Here is an 18,631-nt window from a genome sequence, read left to right on the forward strand (position 1 = left end):
TATATATATATGATATATACATGTATATATCCCCTATTGGTTCTGTCCCTCTTAAGAACTCTGACTAATATATAACTTTAAACAAGAGTGGTTTCAAGCCAGATTTAGGTTTGATGAGATGTAGAATTTCTCTAATTTTCCTGGACACAGTACAGTTTCTATAAACCAACAGATAACTTGCTCAACCTCTCAGAATGAAGCTTGGGCATTACGTAACCTCACCAATGTTTAGGTTTCCCTAGGGTGGTAAGAGCTCCTTGCCTAATTAAGGTCACCACCATCTAGTGCTCAGGCCTTAATGACTGCACAGAAGAACTTCAGTCTGAGGTTGCTGAACCCCCATCAGCCAGGACCCGTGGGACTTTTCCCCAGGAGAATAGCCCCAGTAACTTCTCCCAGGGCACTTGGAAGCCCCCAAGGATAGGGGTGAGGGTGGTGGGCAAGGGCAGATCTGACCTGAGAAAGCATGAGAGCTTGAGACAAGGCCCTGCTTCCTGAATTCTCCACCCCAAGTGTGTCGACACAGCATTGTACAGTGCAGAGGAGTGGATGGATGGAACAGGGTTGACACCATCAGCCTGGAAGAGCAGGACAGTGAAAGTTCATGGTGCATCTCATATAAGTACTTTCTCTTACCCTGTCCACTGCCAGTTTCCTTGAGTGACCCACTCTGGGGGTACCTGGTATCACATCCCCTCTGCTCACCCGTATTATCTCCATGCATGTCACCAGTCCCTCCTTACACCCCCGCAGCAGCGGCCCTCCACTTCCCTGCCTCTTGGCTTTCTTCAAGCTGCCTAAGTCCATTAAGCTTGTGGAGAGAGGTCTCCCTTAAAGGTATAGGGGAGTTAATGACCCTGACAGTTGCCCTCAACCAATGGGGGATGAGAGTTGGGTGGATGTGTCCTAGCCACCATCCTTCAGTGGGACCATTCTGAAGCACATTCTACACAAATCTTCAGAGTGTCCCCAGCAAGATTGTGCTCCAGCTGTCCACAGTGGTATAATATCTAGTTTAGAATATGCTCTTTACTGACTCTTCTCTTCTCCCTGGCTCATTTGCCTTAAACCCTCACTCCTGCCTCATGGGACCTCCTCCCAAATAACTTCCCTGTGCCTATTGCTGAGGGGGGATCCTAAATTAAAACAGGAACAAACCCCCAGCATGGGAGGAACACCTTCCGTCTAATTTGAGCGACAGTGACAGAATGAAGGGTCAGAAGCTGTCCCTTGATTTCACATCTCTTATCATCTCTCTGTAGTTTCAAAACTAGTTCATATGTACAGCCCTGGAGGGCCCTGGAAATGGTGCAGAGTTAGAAAGGATTACCTCATATCCTGGATGACTCAATCCAAGTCCAAAAAGACCTCAACCGCCTAAAGCAAGGCGACCACCATCAACAGGATGAAACTGAAAAGAGGTAAATAAGGGGGACTACAATTAACTTTCAAAAGGAAACCACTTGCCCACATACTGAACATAAAAGTCATTAATGTGAAACAAAAAGCTCCCTATGAGTCAAGACTTAAAAAAAGCCAGAGCAATGTTGGATGGTGTGGGCCGAAGCTCCCAGATCAAGGCTCCACAAGGCTCTGCAAGATCTGGCTCCAGCTCACCGCCACCAAGCCCAAGTCCAGGACTCTGCTGAGAGCACAGTGCATCAGACACCTGGAAGGGCTGCTTTAGATTCACTCAGCCTCACCTTCCGTAGGCCCTTTGCCTACTTGAGCCGGTTCAGCCTCGGTAGTGGCCACTATCTCTGTGAGGGCTCTGGCCATAACCAACAGTGTCTTTGGCCTTCTACTTCCCTTGGTGTTTTCCTGTTGATATTGAGGTGTGAGATGCCATTGGACTCCCTGTGTACATACACAGCATGGAATTAACAGCCAATGGGGCAAAACTTTCACCAATGGGAGACAGGCCCCTTCCTTCCTCTGGTAGATGTTCCTGAGTAGCAGTTGTTTATATGGCCCCTTGGAAGATGGTCAAGCCATTCAATACACTTTATACCAGCTGGTGGCTTCCTTGAGAACAACCCTTATACCGACTGTTCCCTGCCCTGCATTTCCTGCCTTCTAACTCTTGCTCCCTGGATTATACTTCCAAATAAAGTCCTTGCATATAAGCCGTTGACACAGGTTCTGTTTTCTGGAGAACCCAGGGTAAGACTGATGTTGTGTGAATCAACTCCTAAGGCCAAAGGAATGTGGTGTGCTCACTGGCTTGGCTTGGATGGCCTGCTGTAATCCCTGCGTCAAGTGGGAGGGACTTAGGCCAAGGAGCAGGAGGGGCTATACATAACATGAGAAGGGTGGTGTGAACCAACCAAGGCTCCACTACGCAGTGAAGGCTGTGTTTGCCTTGCCCCAGAAATGGGTGTTTACTTCTAGTTCCTTAAACTGTCCCATTTCTAGTTCTATGGGGTTGTTTCTCCTAGCAATTTCTGATGTCTAATAAATCAGAAGTAATGGTACAAATCCAGTTTAGCATCTTGCATTTTGTAATTCTTGTGTTCACAAATGTGACCAACCCGTTGTAACGGCTACAGATTGCAATGACAAGCTTAGGCAGAGAAGGAATGTTGCAAGCTTCTTTTTTAAGTGAAATGCCCCTGATTCCTCAGCCCTTTCACTGGGGTACAGTTCATTTTCAGTGATTATTGGAGCTTCCACCCCACCCACTAGGTAAGGCTTGAGAAGCCTGGTGCAGAGCAAAACAACTGGGGAACCCTGCAGATCTTTTTGCTGTGCCCGTTGCTGTTCTCATTTGCTCAGGCTGGTGGCAGCCCTCCTGCCCGATCATGTTTCAGTGTGGGAGTCTTTGCTGAGCCTGGAGTCCCTGCTTTGAGTCCTCTCCCCATGCTGAGAGAGCCCTAGCCCCATGTGGGAAAACCTGAGACTCCTCTTTCCCCTTATACTCATGTGGACTTGAACGCTACTCTTCTTCATTGGCTTTAGAGCTTCTTCCTACCCCCTGGCTATCTCAGCACAATCCCAGAATACTACTGATCTTGCTCCACCCTACCTGGGGACACCAACCTAACCTCAGAGCATTTAGGGCCAACGTCACAAATTGGTAACCTGCTGGCCAAATACTGCCCACGACTCTGTTATATTGTTTTATATACAAAAGGGGGAATTTCATGTGTAAATGCAGACTTCTGGTGTGCTCAGAATGTTTGGAAAATATTCTGGAAAAATCAGAATATTTGGCAACCGGGAATGTTGATTCTTTCATGATGACAGTTGGCTGGGACTGAGGAGCAGTTGCCTGCTTCAGATGGGATGAGTGCTCATCTGTTTTGAAAAGTTCCTACCATTATCTAGACTTCATACCTGGCCTCTATAGGCATTTTGGTATGAGTATTAAATTTATTTCATTAATCCAATAAATCTTTATTAAGCACCTTTTATTGGCAGGCCTTTTTCTAGGCATGGGGGATATAGAAGTGGCAAAAAGGACCAAGGATCCTGTTTAGATAGAACTCGTATTTTGATGTGAGAGACACGATTTTTAAAAATAAAAACATTAACATGTAATATGTCCCGTTGTGATTACCACTATGAAGACCATCAAGAACGCTAAGAGTAATGGAAGATAATGAGATAGGATTGGGGACAGGTGAGGTGCCATTTTGTATCTGGTATTTCTATAAGGTGATAAGGTGACATTTCAGCAGAGACTGAAGGCAATGAGAGGCTTCCCAAAGCCAGGAAGAGAGATTCTGTCTTCATATCACCCCTTTTAAGGCCTGTGAGGCAAGGGAACAAGCACAAAGGCCTTCTTGGAACATTCTAGAATAAAATACAGAGGCCAAAACACCAAGAGTTCTCATTTGTTTTTAGTTTTGCGTTCCAGTAGAAGCTAAACACAAATTAACACCTTATTAAGTTTTTAGTTTCACTGTTGTAAACGCTTTGGGTAAGTAAAGTTAAAATTCAAGTGTGATATTTATCCATTTAAAGGAGTGAATCAATCCTATTTTATTTTCTATATTTTTGGGAGCTGGCCTTTCTGCTTTAGTCATAGGACGCATAGAGCAAGCTTTTCTAATTTGATTGTTGGATGACGGTGTGGCATCTTCCTTTAGGTTCTTTTCTTGGGTCATGATCACAGCTAGTGCTAAACCACTCCATGCTGCCTGATCATACACCAGGATTTGGTTATCCACATAAACATGATGCTGTTGTGAGTTCATTTTTCTATTTAGAGAAGCATGTCAGCTAGAAATACTTCCACCTTATTTCCCAGACGCATGCGTGCTGAGTGAGTGGCCAAAATAGCCCCTTGAGTAAGTGGCAGCTTTAAAAGCCATCCAACTGCTGACTTCAAACTAGAAGGTCAGCAAAGGAAAGTAGAAGTTGGATTCTGAACGATCGAGGTGCCCACAGGAATTTTATAGTGGTCGGATTTTGAAGACTTGAACTAGACTGGGGGTTCTCCTTGCATTTCTTGCCTGTTGCCTATCTTTGTCGTCTCTCTTCCGGCTTCGAGATGAATGTGCAGGCTTGCTCTAGGTGTGGGTATGGGGTTTATCCTGCTGAGAAGATCAGCTGTATAGATCAGGTCAGTAGACGTTTCTTGGCTTTTGTGAATAATAACAAACAGGAAATTGACCTTCTCACATATGGACATAGGTAAATATGGAAATTTAATTTTCAGTTAAATTGTTTTGAACCACAAGAAAAAGTTACATTTTCTCACCTTTATGTAGTTCTACCCATTTCTATTTCTTCTATGTTGTCTCAAAAAAAAAAAACAAAAACAAAAACAAAAAGGTATCCATTTATTTAACCATGAATGTTGTTATAGCTGTGTGTGTGGTTTTTAATTTTTTTAAAATCACCATTTTATCCTCGAAGTTCATTTTTTTACCCTAAAATATATAAGAACCTTGAGTCTGGGGGGAAAAGGTAATTGCTAAATCTTCTGTATATGATTTCTAGATATGGCATAAAGCCTGTTTTCACTGTGAAGTTTGCAAGATGATGCTGTCTGTTAATAACTTTGTGAGTCATCAGAAAAAGCCATACTGTCACGCGTAAGTGTTTGATGCCCCCACCACTACCTCTTGAGTTTTATTTGTTTTTCAACAAGGAGCCAACTAAACGTTCAAATCATATACCCCGGAGTTAAATCCAAGAAATATCTTCTCCCAAACTGTTCCCTTGTATCCTGTCATTAAAGAGACCTAAGGTGGGGTTTTATGCAATGGACACAAAATTTCAAATTTCTTCCAGTAAAAGATCAAATATATCCGCTATAACCTCATGTCAAATTATTAAATACTGTGCAGAACAATATAATGGCCATAAATATGCATATAGAGCTTTGAAGTATTTTCTTTTAATTAATTTCAGAATCCTTTTTTACTTTCTTCAGAAAGTTTTCAAGTGATCATTTCCAGTTAAATTTAGGCTTTCAGTTATATATGTTGATTTTATTTTATTTGCTTTTTTTTCTGTAAGATGCATTGCCTGGAAAATCATGAACTTAATTTTTAAGTTTTATATTTATTGATTTTTTAAAAATAACTGTTATTATTTAAAAATAATTTTAAGAATAGTCCCTCAATCATTTGGATAAAGTACATTTCTAATTTTGATTTATACCTATTTGTTATAGCCATAACCCTAAGAACAACACTTTCACCAGTGTCTATCACGCTCCATTAAACCTAAATGTGAGGACATTTCCAGAGGCCATCAGTGGGGTAAGTTATTTAATTTTCAGTGGGATGGAGGGTGTGGAGAATGGTTGGTTACTGGGTAGAAACATACAAACAGATAGAAGGAATATGTTCTAGCCAGGAACAGTGGCTCACACCTACAATCCCAACACTTTGGGAGGCCAAAGCAGGCAGATGGTTTCAGCTTGGGAGTTAGAGACTAGCCTGGGCAACATAGTGAGACCCTGTCTTTATTTCTTAAAAAATTAAATAAATAAAAGAAGGAACATGTTGTAATGTCCTACAGCAGAGTGGGATGACCACAATTAACAACAATGTATCATATATTTCAAACTAGCTAGAATAGAAATGATAAATACTCAAGCTGATAAACACCTTAAATGCCCTGTCTTTATCATTACACATTCTAATATGTAACAAAATATTATATGTACTCCATACATATGTGCAAATATTATATATTGATTAACAATGCTAGGCACATGTTAAGTTTTTAAGTGTCTCTGTCTGCATGTGAACCTGCCCATTTCCTCCACATATGCATGTAAAGTGCATTTGAGTAACAAATGTGACTGTTTGTTCTCCCACAATATTAGGAGCCAATATACAGGATAATCTAGATTGAATAATTGAGGTCCTTGATTTCAGTATAATCTTTGTGTCTTGACCAGCTCAAGACTGTCTCATAAAATGATGATAGTTTATAGAGTAGGCTCTGCATATACTAGGTGCTTAATACGTAAACAATGCGTACATAGTTGGAACATATTACAAGGATCTTGACTTTTCCCTGTGACATTCTGGTACATAAAATTAAAACCTTTAGTTTCACACTCTTAAATCTCTCTGAATTCAGTCATTGCTTACGATTATTGACAGCCCGTTTTCCCCTAGGGGAGGGGATAGGTCAAAGATGTTTTCCTTTGGAAAGGAAGTTTAGTTTAGGAGGTGTGGGATTGAGATGGGGAGATAAACATGGAGGCCACGTTGCCAAATCCAGCCTCTTGAAAATCTAGTAGTGGAGTTTTGTCAAATAACCAGTTATTGACGGAACTCTTGCACCTATTAAAATGATGAATCATTGAGCTTCTATAACCCATGCCTACAAGAAGTTGCTCTGTGGGATGAAGTTTTAGTGGCTTTCTAAAATTAGAAAATTACCCATGAGGTGAAAGACTCTCTAGTAATCCCTCTTTACCCAAGATTCCCTTCCTAATGTTGCTCCACCTCATACTGACTCCCTTCCCTGCCCAGCTGTCCTCCTCCCAAGAAACTGTGTATGAGATAGAGGTAGTGACCTTGCTGTGTGGCTCTCTACACATGCTGCCAAGATACCTTATTTTCACTAAGTGCTTTGAACTAATTGTGAGTTTATTATTTCCTTTATTTAACAAGCATATATAGCATTTACTGTAGAAGCACTTAGTTCATTTAACGTATATCGCAACCCAATGAAGTTGATACTACTATTATCCCATTTTATGGTGAGGAAACGGAGGCTTGAATTGTTGCTCAGACATCATTGCTTCCTAGGGATTCACAAGTCTTAAGAATTCACAAGCAATCCTAGGTTACTAAGAAGCCTAATTCTTTTAGGACTTTGTTTTCATCTCTTGGTGTCTGAGGACAGCTACGTTAAATTACAATAAGTATTGAATCTAGCTCTTACTTAAACAGAGTGCTAAATACTCTGCTAAGTACTTTATATTATCTCATGTGGTGTTGACAAGAACCTTCTGTAATATTCTCATGTTATAGTTGAGGAAACTGAAGCTCAGAGAGGTTAAGTAACCTGCCTAGTTTACCCAGCTGGTTGGGCACAAATCCAGATCTGTTTAACTTTAGGATATTTATTAGTAGCTCTCTTTCATATATACCCAGAGGGTGGCAAACTCTCCAGAAGACAAAAAGCACTTGTTTATGTTTTCAAATATCCATGTTTCTGCAGTTGTGTAGTGAGGATTTGACAGATAAAACATGACGAGATGTACTTTACCTCAGAATGCTGTATGCCTTTATTACACTGTCTACAGAAAGTTCCACAATGTCTGTATTTTTCCTCTAACTGGGCCGCAGCGGGCATGTCTCCACCTTATAATCACACAACAGGTCACACACTATTTTCCTTTTTTTGAGATGGGAGTGGACTCACATTATTTTAACTGTGTATGACAGGCTCAACCTGGAGCAAGGCTAGGATTGTTGCTGGTTCTATTTCCAGCCACAGACAGTGATGTGAGCTTCCCAGGAGGCCTGCGTGTGTGTATTTGTTTGTGTCTATGTGACAGTGTATATGTGTGTATATATATGTGTGTGTGCATCTGGGGAGTGTGTATATGTGTGTATGTAGGTGCGAATGTGTGTGCACACGCATCTATATGTGTGTATGTGACGTGTGTGCATGTGTATGTGTGTGCACATGTTCATGTGTATTGTGTGCATGTATTTGGTGTGTATGTATTTATGTGTATGCATGTATATGTACATGCATGTGGGATACGTATATGCATATGTGGTATGTATATATGTTTATATAGTGAGTGTATATATGTGTGTATGGTGTTTATGTACGTATGTATGTCTGTATGTGTAGATGGTGTGTGTGTGTGTGTGTGTGTGTGTGTGTATGTGTGTGCGTTGTCTACTGAGATCACTTTCTCCTTGCCCACCAGGGACAAAGTAAAATGGACAACCATATCCCTTACAGGGCCCAGCTCTTACAACTGCCCTAGGGTGTGTTATGAATTACCTTTTCACCTCCTTGTGATCTCTGAGAGACTTTGACAATTGAATAAAAAACAAATTCATTGTGAAAGTGCTAAAATCAAAAAAGGAAAGAGATTTTTCAGTGATGGTGATGAAGGAGAAAAGTAAAGATTTTAAGCTGGCATTCAAAGCAGATTTGCAGGTTTTTGTTTCCTAAATGTCACCCTTTGAAAAATAAATAAATACTTGCAAAGACAGAATTTCCTGTTTGATAGGTGTGAATGGAATTTTTAGAAAAATAAAACATCTAGGGTTTTCTTCTATTCGGAGAACGAAATTTAGCCCTTCATGCTTCCTTATCCCACTGGTAAGATTTATGGCATTTTTTCCTCTTTCTATTTCCTTGATGTAATCATGAATCTCACAAAAGGTCCCTGAGGGAGGCAAACCCTCCCCAGTGGTAGATTTGCACTGGGGAAGGAGGACAGCAAATATAACTTTCTAGAAGTGGACAGAATATCTATTTTGGTCATGTGTTTCTGATTCCTAAAGTACATTGTTCTGAAGGAGGGCAGTTCCCCCCAACCCCTACCCGGGGGACATTTGTTAATGTCTGGGGACATACTGATTGTTGTGACTGGTGTTGATGGGGTATTATTGCATCTGGTGGGTGGAGACCTGGGATGCTGTTAAACATCTTGCCATGCTCGAGGCAGTCCTCCGCAACAAATAATTAACTGGCCCAAAATATTGGCGGTATTATTGGTAGGTAAAAACAAAAAACAAACAAACAAAGCCCACTTTAAGTTTATGTAATGTTCATTTAATTGTTTCTTAAAAATACAAGGAAAAAGCATGTAAAGATCTCTCAATGTATATTTTAAAAATATACACATCAAGTAGCCTTAAGCAGTAGGAACCCTGGAAAGTCAATGTCAGAACGTGCCCTTGATAGGGAACAAGAATTCTTTGGGTTTAAACTTTCCTCTGAGTTTGTTTTCTCATTATGTTTAAAATTAAGAATTTAAACTTCAGCTTGTAAAAATTTCAGATTTCTTTCTTTCTTTCTTTTTTTTTTTTTTTTTTTGAGACAGGGTCTCACTCTGTTGCCCAGGCTGGAGTGCAGTGGCATGATGTTGACTCACTGCAACCTCCGACTCCTGGGTTCAAGTGATTCTCATATCTCAGCCTCCTGAGTAGTTGGGACTACAGGCGTGCGCCACCATGCTCAGCTAATTTTTTCTATTTTTAGTAGAGATGGGGTTTCACTGTGTTGGCCAGGCTTGTCTCGAACTCCTGACCTCAAGTGATCCGCCTGCCTCAGCCTCCCAAAGTGCTGAGAGTGCAGGCGTGAGGTACTGTGCCCGGCCAAAATGGCCAATTTCTGGGCCTCACTTCCTACCTAACAAATTTTGATATCTTAGTTTGGACCTAAGACTTTCTGATGTTTTTTCTTTTATAATTAGTCCTTTTTACATTTAAGAAATCTTTGTCTATCTCAAGGTTATGAAGATGTTACTGAGAGGTCAGTTTTCCCCCAATTAATCTATACATTCAAGGCAGTCCCATTCAAAATCCTGGTGTTTTTTTGTGGAAATGGACAGACTGATTCTGAAACAAATATAAAAACACAAAGCTTCTAAAATAGCCAAGAAATCTTGAAGAACAAAATTGAAGGACTCACCAGATTTCAAGACTTACTCTATAAAAGCAGACTTACTCTATTAACTCAGCATAGAATTGGCACAAGAAGAGAGAAATAGACTAGCGGACTCCAACACGGTCCAGAAATAGGGCTGCACGTATACGGTCACTTGACTTACGAGAAAGGCATCACTGCAATTTAACATAGCAAGAATGAGCTTTCAATAAACAGTACTGTAGTAAATGGGTATTTATATAGAAAAAAATGAACCTTGACCCTTATCTATACATAAAAATTAACTCAAGGTGTATTATAAATCAGGATGTTAAAGGTAAAATTGTGAGGCATAAGAAGAATACCTTCATAAAATTGAGGAACCAGCATTTTAACAAGCTCCCTGGGTGATGGTTACACGACTAAAATTAAGAACCACTACTCTAATGCCCAGTGTTTCCTGAGGTTACTCTAATTTGTATTGTGTGATAGGTTTATAAAGACTTTATCTCAGTCGCTTTAATCGCACTGCTTCAAAGAGCTTCGCACACAGCAGGTGCTCTATATGTGCCACCTGGTTTGTGGTGCAGATGAAACCACAGGAAGACTGACAGCACAGTGTGCCTTGTAGCACAGTGAAGATGCTTTGCAGTTGAGACTTAGCAAAATCCCCCAATTTTAGTTAGGAATTGTTTGTCTATTTTTTTCCCTCTTTTCTGATGGAAATGTTACTGACAACATCTTCCTTGTGCAGATCCATGACCAAGAAGATGGTGAACAATTTAAATCAGCTTTTCACTGGGACATGAAATCCAAGGATAAGGAAGGTGCACCTAACAGGCAGCCACTGGCAAATGAGGTGAGAGAAAAGTGATAAGTGGGTTGGAAAAAGAAAGAGTGACATACTATGTCAATTGAATGTATTATTATTATTACTTCTAGAGAAAACCAAGTAGGTTTCCTTTCATCCAGTTTGTAATTCCAACTGTCTGTGGAAGACCCCAATCAGCATGTCCTAACATCACCTGAACTCTATCTGCCCCAGACCAGGTTCATTGTCATCCCCTTCCAACCACTGCATCTCTATCACCCAGGTTTGAAACCAAGGCTACCCTTTCTTTCTCTGACACTTCACTCAGCTCCACCCTTTTCTCTCCACTCTCCCCATTCTGATCTACATCATTTCCTGCCTGGACCTTTACAAGGCCTCCCAAGGTGGCTGCTTTCCCTCCTCTAGGCTGGCCTCTCTCCAGCCTGTTGTGCTCACATGGGTCAGGAGGCTCCCAGCTTCCTAGGTGTCCCTGACTTACTCTTCCCACCTCCGCTGTCTGTTGACAGACTCATTATTTCAGAATTCCTTAACCATTTATTTTATTTACACACATAATATACACATAAGAATTTGCATTATTCTTATTATAAAAAAGAAATCCAAACAGTACAAAGCTAACCCTTTATCCACCACCTCCAATTCCAGTTTTCTTTGTAGAAGTACCCGCTTTCATCAATCTCGTGGGTAGCATCCTTCCAGACTTTTCTCTATAGATTTGCAAATAAAACTATCTATATCCATCTTTCTAGAATTTACATTTGGACATGCTTACTACCATTTATTGAAGGATCTTGAATGAGTTATTTAACCATTCTTTACTTCAACTTTCTCATCTGTAAGGTGAACTTCAAACACTTCCTAACATAATGATATTGTGGTGATCAAAAGATCTTAGAACAATGGTAGGCACAATAAATATCAGCTAGTATTATTTGTTATTGAAAATTATATATGTATATGTGTTATATAAACCCAAAAGTATCTGAGACAGGTCTCAACCCATTTAGAAAGTTTATTTTGCCAAGGTTAAGGACATGCCCACGACACAGCCTCAGGAGGTCCTGATAACCTGTGCCAGAGGTGGTCAGAGTACAGCTTGCTTTTATACATTTTAGGGAGACATGAGACATCAATCGGTACATGTGAGGTGTACATTGGTTCCATCTGGAAAGGCAGGACAACTCGAAGTGGGGGCTTTCACGTTATAGGTAGATTTAAAGTTTTCTGATTGGCAGTTGGTTGAGTTATTAACTAAAGACCTGAAATCAATAGAAAGAAATGTCTGGGTTACAATAAGGGGTTGTGGAGACCAAAGTTTTATCATGCAGATGAAGCCTCCAAGTAGCAGGTTTCAGAGAGAATAGATTGTAAATATTTCTTATCAGACTTAAAGTATGTGTTGGTGTTAATACTGGTCGGTAGGCTTTTCCTGAATTCCAAAAGGGAGGCGGGTATAATGAGATATGTCCGACCTCCCCCTTCCCATCATGGCCTGAACCAGTTTTGCAGGTTAACTTTCAAATGTCCTTGGCTGAGAGGAGGGGTCTGTTCAGATAGTTAGGGGGCTTAGAATTTTATTTTTGGTTTACAGTATATTTCTATTAAAATGTATACTTTTTTTCATGAAACAATATGCATTGTTGTAAGTGTGTATTTTTCACTCAACAAATATCTTGGAAATATTTCTACATCAGCACCCTTTTAAGCTATCATGAACAGGTGTATCATAGGTGCACCATTAAGAATGGATGTACAAGGCCGGGTGGCATGGCTCACACCTGTAATCCCAGCACTTTGGGAGGCCAAGGTGGGTGGATCACCTGAGGTCAGGAGTTTGAGACTAACCTGGCCAACATGGCCCATCTCTACTCAAAATACAAAAATTAGCCAGGCATGGTGGCACGTGCCTATAATCCCAGCTACTCGGGAGGCTGAGGCAGGAGAATTGCTTGAACCCAGGAGGTGGAGGTTGCAGTGAGCCAAGATAGTGCCACTGCACTCCATCCTAGGTGACAGAGCAAGACTCTGTCTCAAGGGAAAAAAAAAAAAGAATGGATGTACAATACCATACTATCCTATTGATAGACAGGATTATTCCAAAATTTTTTTGCTATTGCAAAGTTGCTAGGGACACTCTTGTTCAAGACCTCTTTTGTACACAAGTGAGTGTTTTTCCAGACTAGATAATGAAGAAACAAAGTTGCTAAGTCAAAGGGTATGTCCCTTTTAAATTTTAATGGAGGCTCAAATTGCATTCTAAAATAGCTGTACATTTTATACTCCCAAAGGCAGTGTGTGAGAATGCCTGTTTCCCAACATTCTAACCAGCACTTGGTATTGTCAGATAAGTGTTTGGACAATCTGCATCTTGTTTCAATTTAGATGTCCCTGATTGCTAGTCAGGTTGAGTGTAATTTCACATATGAATAATCTGTCTTTCCGGATCTCCAAAGGCTAGCTCTACCCAACCTGTCCAACTTGCCCCCCTCCAGCCCACCTGGCTCCCCATCTCTTTCCCTTGGGTCCAATCAAACCCAGCTCCTCACGGTCCTAATTGCTGAGCCCATCACTGCCTTCATGCTTTTATTCATGGCAGCCTACATTCCTGGAATTTATTCAACAAATAATTATTGAGTCTATGAGTTGCTACACCCTGTTCCAAGCTTTTAGGATGCATTAGTGAACCAAACATGAAAATCCCCGCCTTCATGGAACTGATCTTCTAGAGTGGATGCCATTCTTTCTCCCTTGGCCTCTGCTAACTGCCCTCAGCCCTGGAAGTACAGCTCAAATTCTATCTTCCCCCCCCAAATGGGACCCATCTCTTACACACTGCTTTTTAAAGATTCTTATTGTACTTATCACTCAGACAATACACTTAAACACATATCTTTTTTCTAATTGCTATTTGTTTCATGTTAGTTTTATCTCACAAGGTGGTAGGTCATGAGTATCTTAAAAGAGAAACTGCCTTTCCTTTTTTTTTTTTTTTTTTTTTTGCTTTTATTTCCATTGTCAGTTGTCAAGTACATAACAGGTAGTAGGTTTTTGACATTTGTCTGAATAATGTTGATTAATCTCAGATTACCTGTCCACAGTGATTTCCCCTCCTCCTCGCCCAATCCTGATGCAATGGTATGCAAGAAAACGTTGTTACATTCAAAATTTTCCTGTGACATAAGTGGCTCTCAGAAAGTTCAATTATTTAGAATCTTAGGTCATTTTCTAGCCTGAAATAAATGAACATTTCAGTTAGCTGAGACCCAGGATTTACCAATAGGAGTTTATAATGTTTAAGAATATCTCCTTTTGGCAATGTATGTAAGTGTTGCTGGGAATCTGGGGCATGTGTTTATATCCCTTCATGTGCTTCCTTTGTAGAGAGCCTATTGGGCTGGATATGGGGAAGGGAATGCTTGGTGCCCAGGAGCTCTGCCAGACCCCGAAATTGTAAGGATGGTTGAGGCTCGAAAGTCTCTTGGTGAGGTAAGCACCCTAGAAATTGCTTTAGGAATTGGTTTAGCAATTACTTAGCAATGAGTTTGACTGTTCCTTGGCTTTTACAATTGTGGTAGACAGAATGATGCTATCATCCCCAAAGATACCCATGTCCTAATCCCTGGAACCAGGAGGGTCAGAGTCAGAGGAAAGGTGATGTGGTGACAGAAGCAGAGGCCAAATCCATGTAGGGCAGGAACTAGAAATGTGGGGGCCTCTAGAAGCTGGAAAAGGCAGAGAAACAGATTATGTTCTAGAAACTCCAGAAGGAACCATCCCTGATGGCCCATTTTAAAGTACTGACCTCCAGAATCGTAAGAGACTTTAGCAGGCTTTCACATAGGGAAGACAGTTTTAGCCCGGATTGTGGAAATCCTCAACCATTTTCACAGGTTACGCTCCAGGTAACTAGGTCCCTCCTGGTTACCTCTAGGTTCACTTACTGTCTGAAGAATCTACTTTGGAAAACACTGTTAGTCCTCATGACTTTTCCTTTAGAAAATGGAAAGAAAATGCTAGAAACACAAATGCTAAGGTGATAAGTCTCATTAGGAAAACTAATCATCAGAGATATTAAAAAAGTCAGAAGGAAAGAATAAGAGACATTTTACTTCCAATGCTGTAGGACTCTTGCTAGCAGACGAGTTACAGGAAAGTCACCCATGTATTAATTAATGGCTGTGTTACCTACAGGCCTTAGAGTCAAAGGGCAGCCCTTGAGTTGTGCCAGGTCCCCATATTTTGATATGAACATTGAAGAGGAGCCCCTTTGACGTGGGAAATATGAGTTCTTCAGTGCTGATGGTTTTATTCAAATGGCCAATTATAAACCATTTTAAAATTTATTACAGATGATTGAAATATTTCCCAAGAACTTTATGAATCTAGTTTCATTGGTTTTATTGCAGTTTTCTTAGTTGTCATTCAATATCATCTCAGTTCTCATTCTGACATTGGTTCTGACCAACAGGAATATACGGAAGACTATGAGCAACCCAGGGGCAAGGGGAGCTTTCCAGCCATGATCACACCTGCTTATCAAAGGGCCAAGAAAGCCAACCAGCTGGCCAGCCAAGTGAGTGTCTAGGTGCTTTTTCACCATTGATTATGCTAATTTTTGTCATTAATGAACCCCCGTGATTTAGGGAAAAAACAGTAAGAGAGTGCTTTGGGCAAGTAGGTATCACTAGTGTCATATTACAGAGAAAACTGTGTTCTTACCTTTTCCCCATCAAGTATTCTCTGTGCAGTGATTGGACCATGTCTATAAAATACAGAGAAGACTGTGTAGTTCACCCAAAGTCTGGACCACATGATTTCTTGAGTTTGCTTTAGCACTGAAGACATTATTATTTTTTATTTTTATTTATTTTTATTTTATTTTTATTTTTATTCTCGACTCACTGCAACCTCCACCTCCTGGGTTCAAGTGATTCTCCTGCCTCAGCCTCCTGAGTAGCTGGACTACAGGCGCGTGCCACCACATCCAGCTAATTTTTGTATTTTTAGTAGAGATGGGGTTTCACCATGTTGGCCAGGATGGTCTCAATTTCTTGACCTTGTGATCCACCCACCATGGCCTCCCGAAGTGCTGGGATTACTCGCATGAGCCACCACATCCAGCCGAAGACACTAATTTTTAACTGGATGTCAGGTTCACCAGAAGAGTAGCAAAGTTTATTTGTTAAAAGCTCAGATTTTGGAGCCAGAATGCTGAAATTTGAATCCTGGCTCTATCCCTTAGTGCTGTGTGACCGTGGACAAATTATTTAATTTCTCTCTTCCTTGGCTTCTCATTTGTAAAGTGAGGACAACATTAGTCCTGCCAAATGTGATTATTATGGAGATTAAGCAAGTTAATATTTGTTGGAGTGTGGCAGTCCCTGGCACACTCCTGGACTTAGCACATTGGCATGGATGCTTTTTGAGGAGGAGCCTGTGAAACAAGCCACAGAAGACTTGCCACAGGTTTGCATCGAGTGTAGCCTGATGGTGCAGCTTTAGGAGAGCCACAGGGAGAGGTCATTGCAGAGGCTGTGAGGTGGGTGCGCCCTTGGCAATACTGTCTTCTCATCAGGTGGAGTATAAGAGAGGGCACGATGAACGCATCTCCAGGTTCTCCACGGTGGCAGATACTCCTGAGCTGCTACGGAGCAAGGCTGGGGCACAGCTTCAAAGTGATGTAAGAAAGGAGGGAGGCCAGTCCATCACTGATGGGCATTTGGGTTGATTCCTCATCTTTGCTGTTGTGAATAGTGCTGCAATGAACATACACGTGCATGTATCTTTATAATAGAATGATAAAAAGGAAAAAGATCATGTCCTTTGCTGGGACATGGATGGAGCTGGAGGCCATTATCCTCAGCAGACTGATACAGGAACAGAAAACCAAACACCCCATGTTCTCACTTATAAGTGGGAGCTGAGCAATGAGAACGCATGGACACAGGGAGGGGAGCAACACACACTGGGGCCCACAGTGGGGAGCTGAGGGGGAGGGAGAGCATCAGGATAAATAGCTAATGCATGCTGGGCTTAATACCTAGGTGATGGGCTGATACGTACAGCAAACCACCATGGCACACATTTACCTATGTAACAAACCTGCACAACCTGCACATGTATTCTGGAGCTTAAAATTAAATTAAATTAAATTAATAAAAAAGAGAGAGAAATGAGGTAGGCCAAGATGTAGTGGTTTGCACTTAAGATCCCTCATTCTTTCCTTGCTTGGAGGTGGAGGGAGGGAGAATATATGAGATAGTCTAGCCCTGCATGGGTAACAAGAAGAAATTCCTGAGGTCAAGGATGGTTGGGTTTGATAAGTCAGTTAGCAGAGACCTTGCAAAAACACTTCTTTAAAGTGAAAACTTTAGATTGGATTAGTACCAAATTAGATGTAGCTGAGTAATCTGAGAGAAATCTCTCTTGCCACTACAAATTAGAGAACATAATTTCTAAACAACTTTTACCACTTGCCTTTACATAATCCAAATGTTCCATAGCATAATAAGATCAAGAACTTAGTGTTGTTCTGAATGGGACATTGAAGCACAAATCCAGCTTCTGCTTAATACATGGTTTCCTCTTGCCTTAGCCTTGATCTGGGGTTGGGAAGACTCTTGTGTCTCCCAAACATGGCTGACAACTCCTTGAGGGCTGAAGACTTATTACTCTGCCCAGGCCCAGTGCCTGGCCTGCACCAGGTGCTTAGCAAGCTTGTGTTGAACTCCACATTGGGTGTCTCCATGTGCCAGGCACTGTGCTGGGTATTGGGAATAAGAAGGTGAATAAGATGCACATGGCCCATCAAACTGTAAGCCAATTATATGCCATATGAGCTATGACAGGAGATGGGCAGGATGTCATGGAACCCTTAGCAGAGCATCTCACTAAGATCATCTGATAAACAGTGGAATTGGGGCATGTGATTCACATTTTCTTTCATTTCAGGTGAGATACACAGAGGACTATGAACAACAAAGAGGGAAAGGCAGTTTCCCTGCGATGATCACACCCGCCTATCAGATAGCCAAAAGAGCCAATGAGCTGGCAAGTGATGTAAGCGTCCTTGACAATGTGGTCATGTTAGGGAGAAAGAGGAATGTGAACCTGGGTCTGGGGAGTCCAACTTCCTGTCGACTTCTGCATTTACCCTTAAGCCAGGGAGTAGTTTTCCTTCATAGTTTTAAGTCAATTTTACCAATGACAATGACCTGGCACTTTTATGTCTGAGACATACCTACTCCCTAGATCCAAGCAGAAAAAGAACATTCCATTAAGACATTCACTTTTGGCTCCTGTGCATGAGAGTCAAATTCACCGAGTTTGTCCTTTGCCTTCCAATAGGTGAGGTACCATCAACAATATCAAAAAGAAATGAGGGGAATGGCTGGTCCAGCCATTGGAGCTGAGGGCACCTTGACAAGGGAATGTGCAGACCAATATGGCCAGGTATGTGATAAAATGATCTCCTGACCTGCTCTTTTCCATGTTTGGCCCCTTCTAGGCTGTGACACAGCTATGACCATTTAATCAGGGGTGGGTCTGTGGTTTATCTTTACCTTATTTATGAAAGGTAGATTTTCCAGGATAGAAAGTAGTGGACAAACAATTGCACAGGGCTCAACTTAACCCACTTAGGAAAACAGATTGAGGCACTTTCATTTTTAAGTTAATAAATGACTTATACCAATATGGTGGCTTGGCCAAGAAGAAAGCATTCTTATCTGTCCATTGAAGAACAGTCCCTAGGACTAAGATTGG

At 41.3% G+C, this 18,631-nt stretch overlaps 1 protein-coding gene across 4 annotated transcripts in view; it reads left to right on the forward strand.

Annotated features, from left to right (window-relative positions):
• The first annotated feature begins 4,336 nt into the window (after nt 1-4,336).
• Nucleotides 4,337-18,631, forward strand: part of NRAP (nebulin related anchoring protein) — a 74,052-nt gene continuing 59,757 nt past the window's right edge. For all 4 annotated transcript variants that reach the window (XM_055248755.2, XM_055248762.2, XM_055248779.2 and 1 more), the window contains exons 1-9: nt 4,337-4,567; nt 4,948-5,042; nt 5,627-5,714; nt 10,790-10,894; nt 14,249-14,353; nt 15,336-15,440; nt 16,443-16,547; nt 17,819-17,926; nt 18,215-18,319. In XM_055248755.2, the coding sequence (XP_055104730.2) occupies nt 4,496-4,567; nt 4,948-5,042; nt 5,627-5,714; nt 10,790-10,894; nt 14,249-14,353; nt 15,336-15,440; nt 16,443-16,547; nt 17,819-17,926; nt 18,215-18,319 (888 nt within the window). In that variant the 5' untranslated portion in view covers nt 4,337-4,495. The remainder of the gene's footprint in view (nt 4,568-4,947; nt 5,043-5,626; nt 5,715-10,789; nt 10,895-14,248; nt 14,354-15,335; nt 15,441-16,442; nt 16,548-17,818; nt 17,927-18,214; nt 18,320-18,631) is intronic.

This window comes from Symphalangus syndactylus, chromosome 2 (assembly GCF_028878055.3).
Source record: "Symphalangus syndactylus isolate Jambi chromosome 2, NHGRI_mSymSyn1-v2.1_pri, whole genome shotgun sequence".
Taxonomy (NCBI): Eukaryota; Metazoa; Chordata; class Mammalia; order Primates; family Hylobatidae; genus Symphalangus; species Symphalangus syndactylus.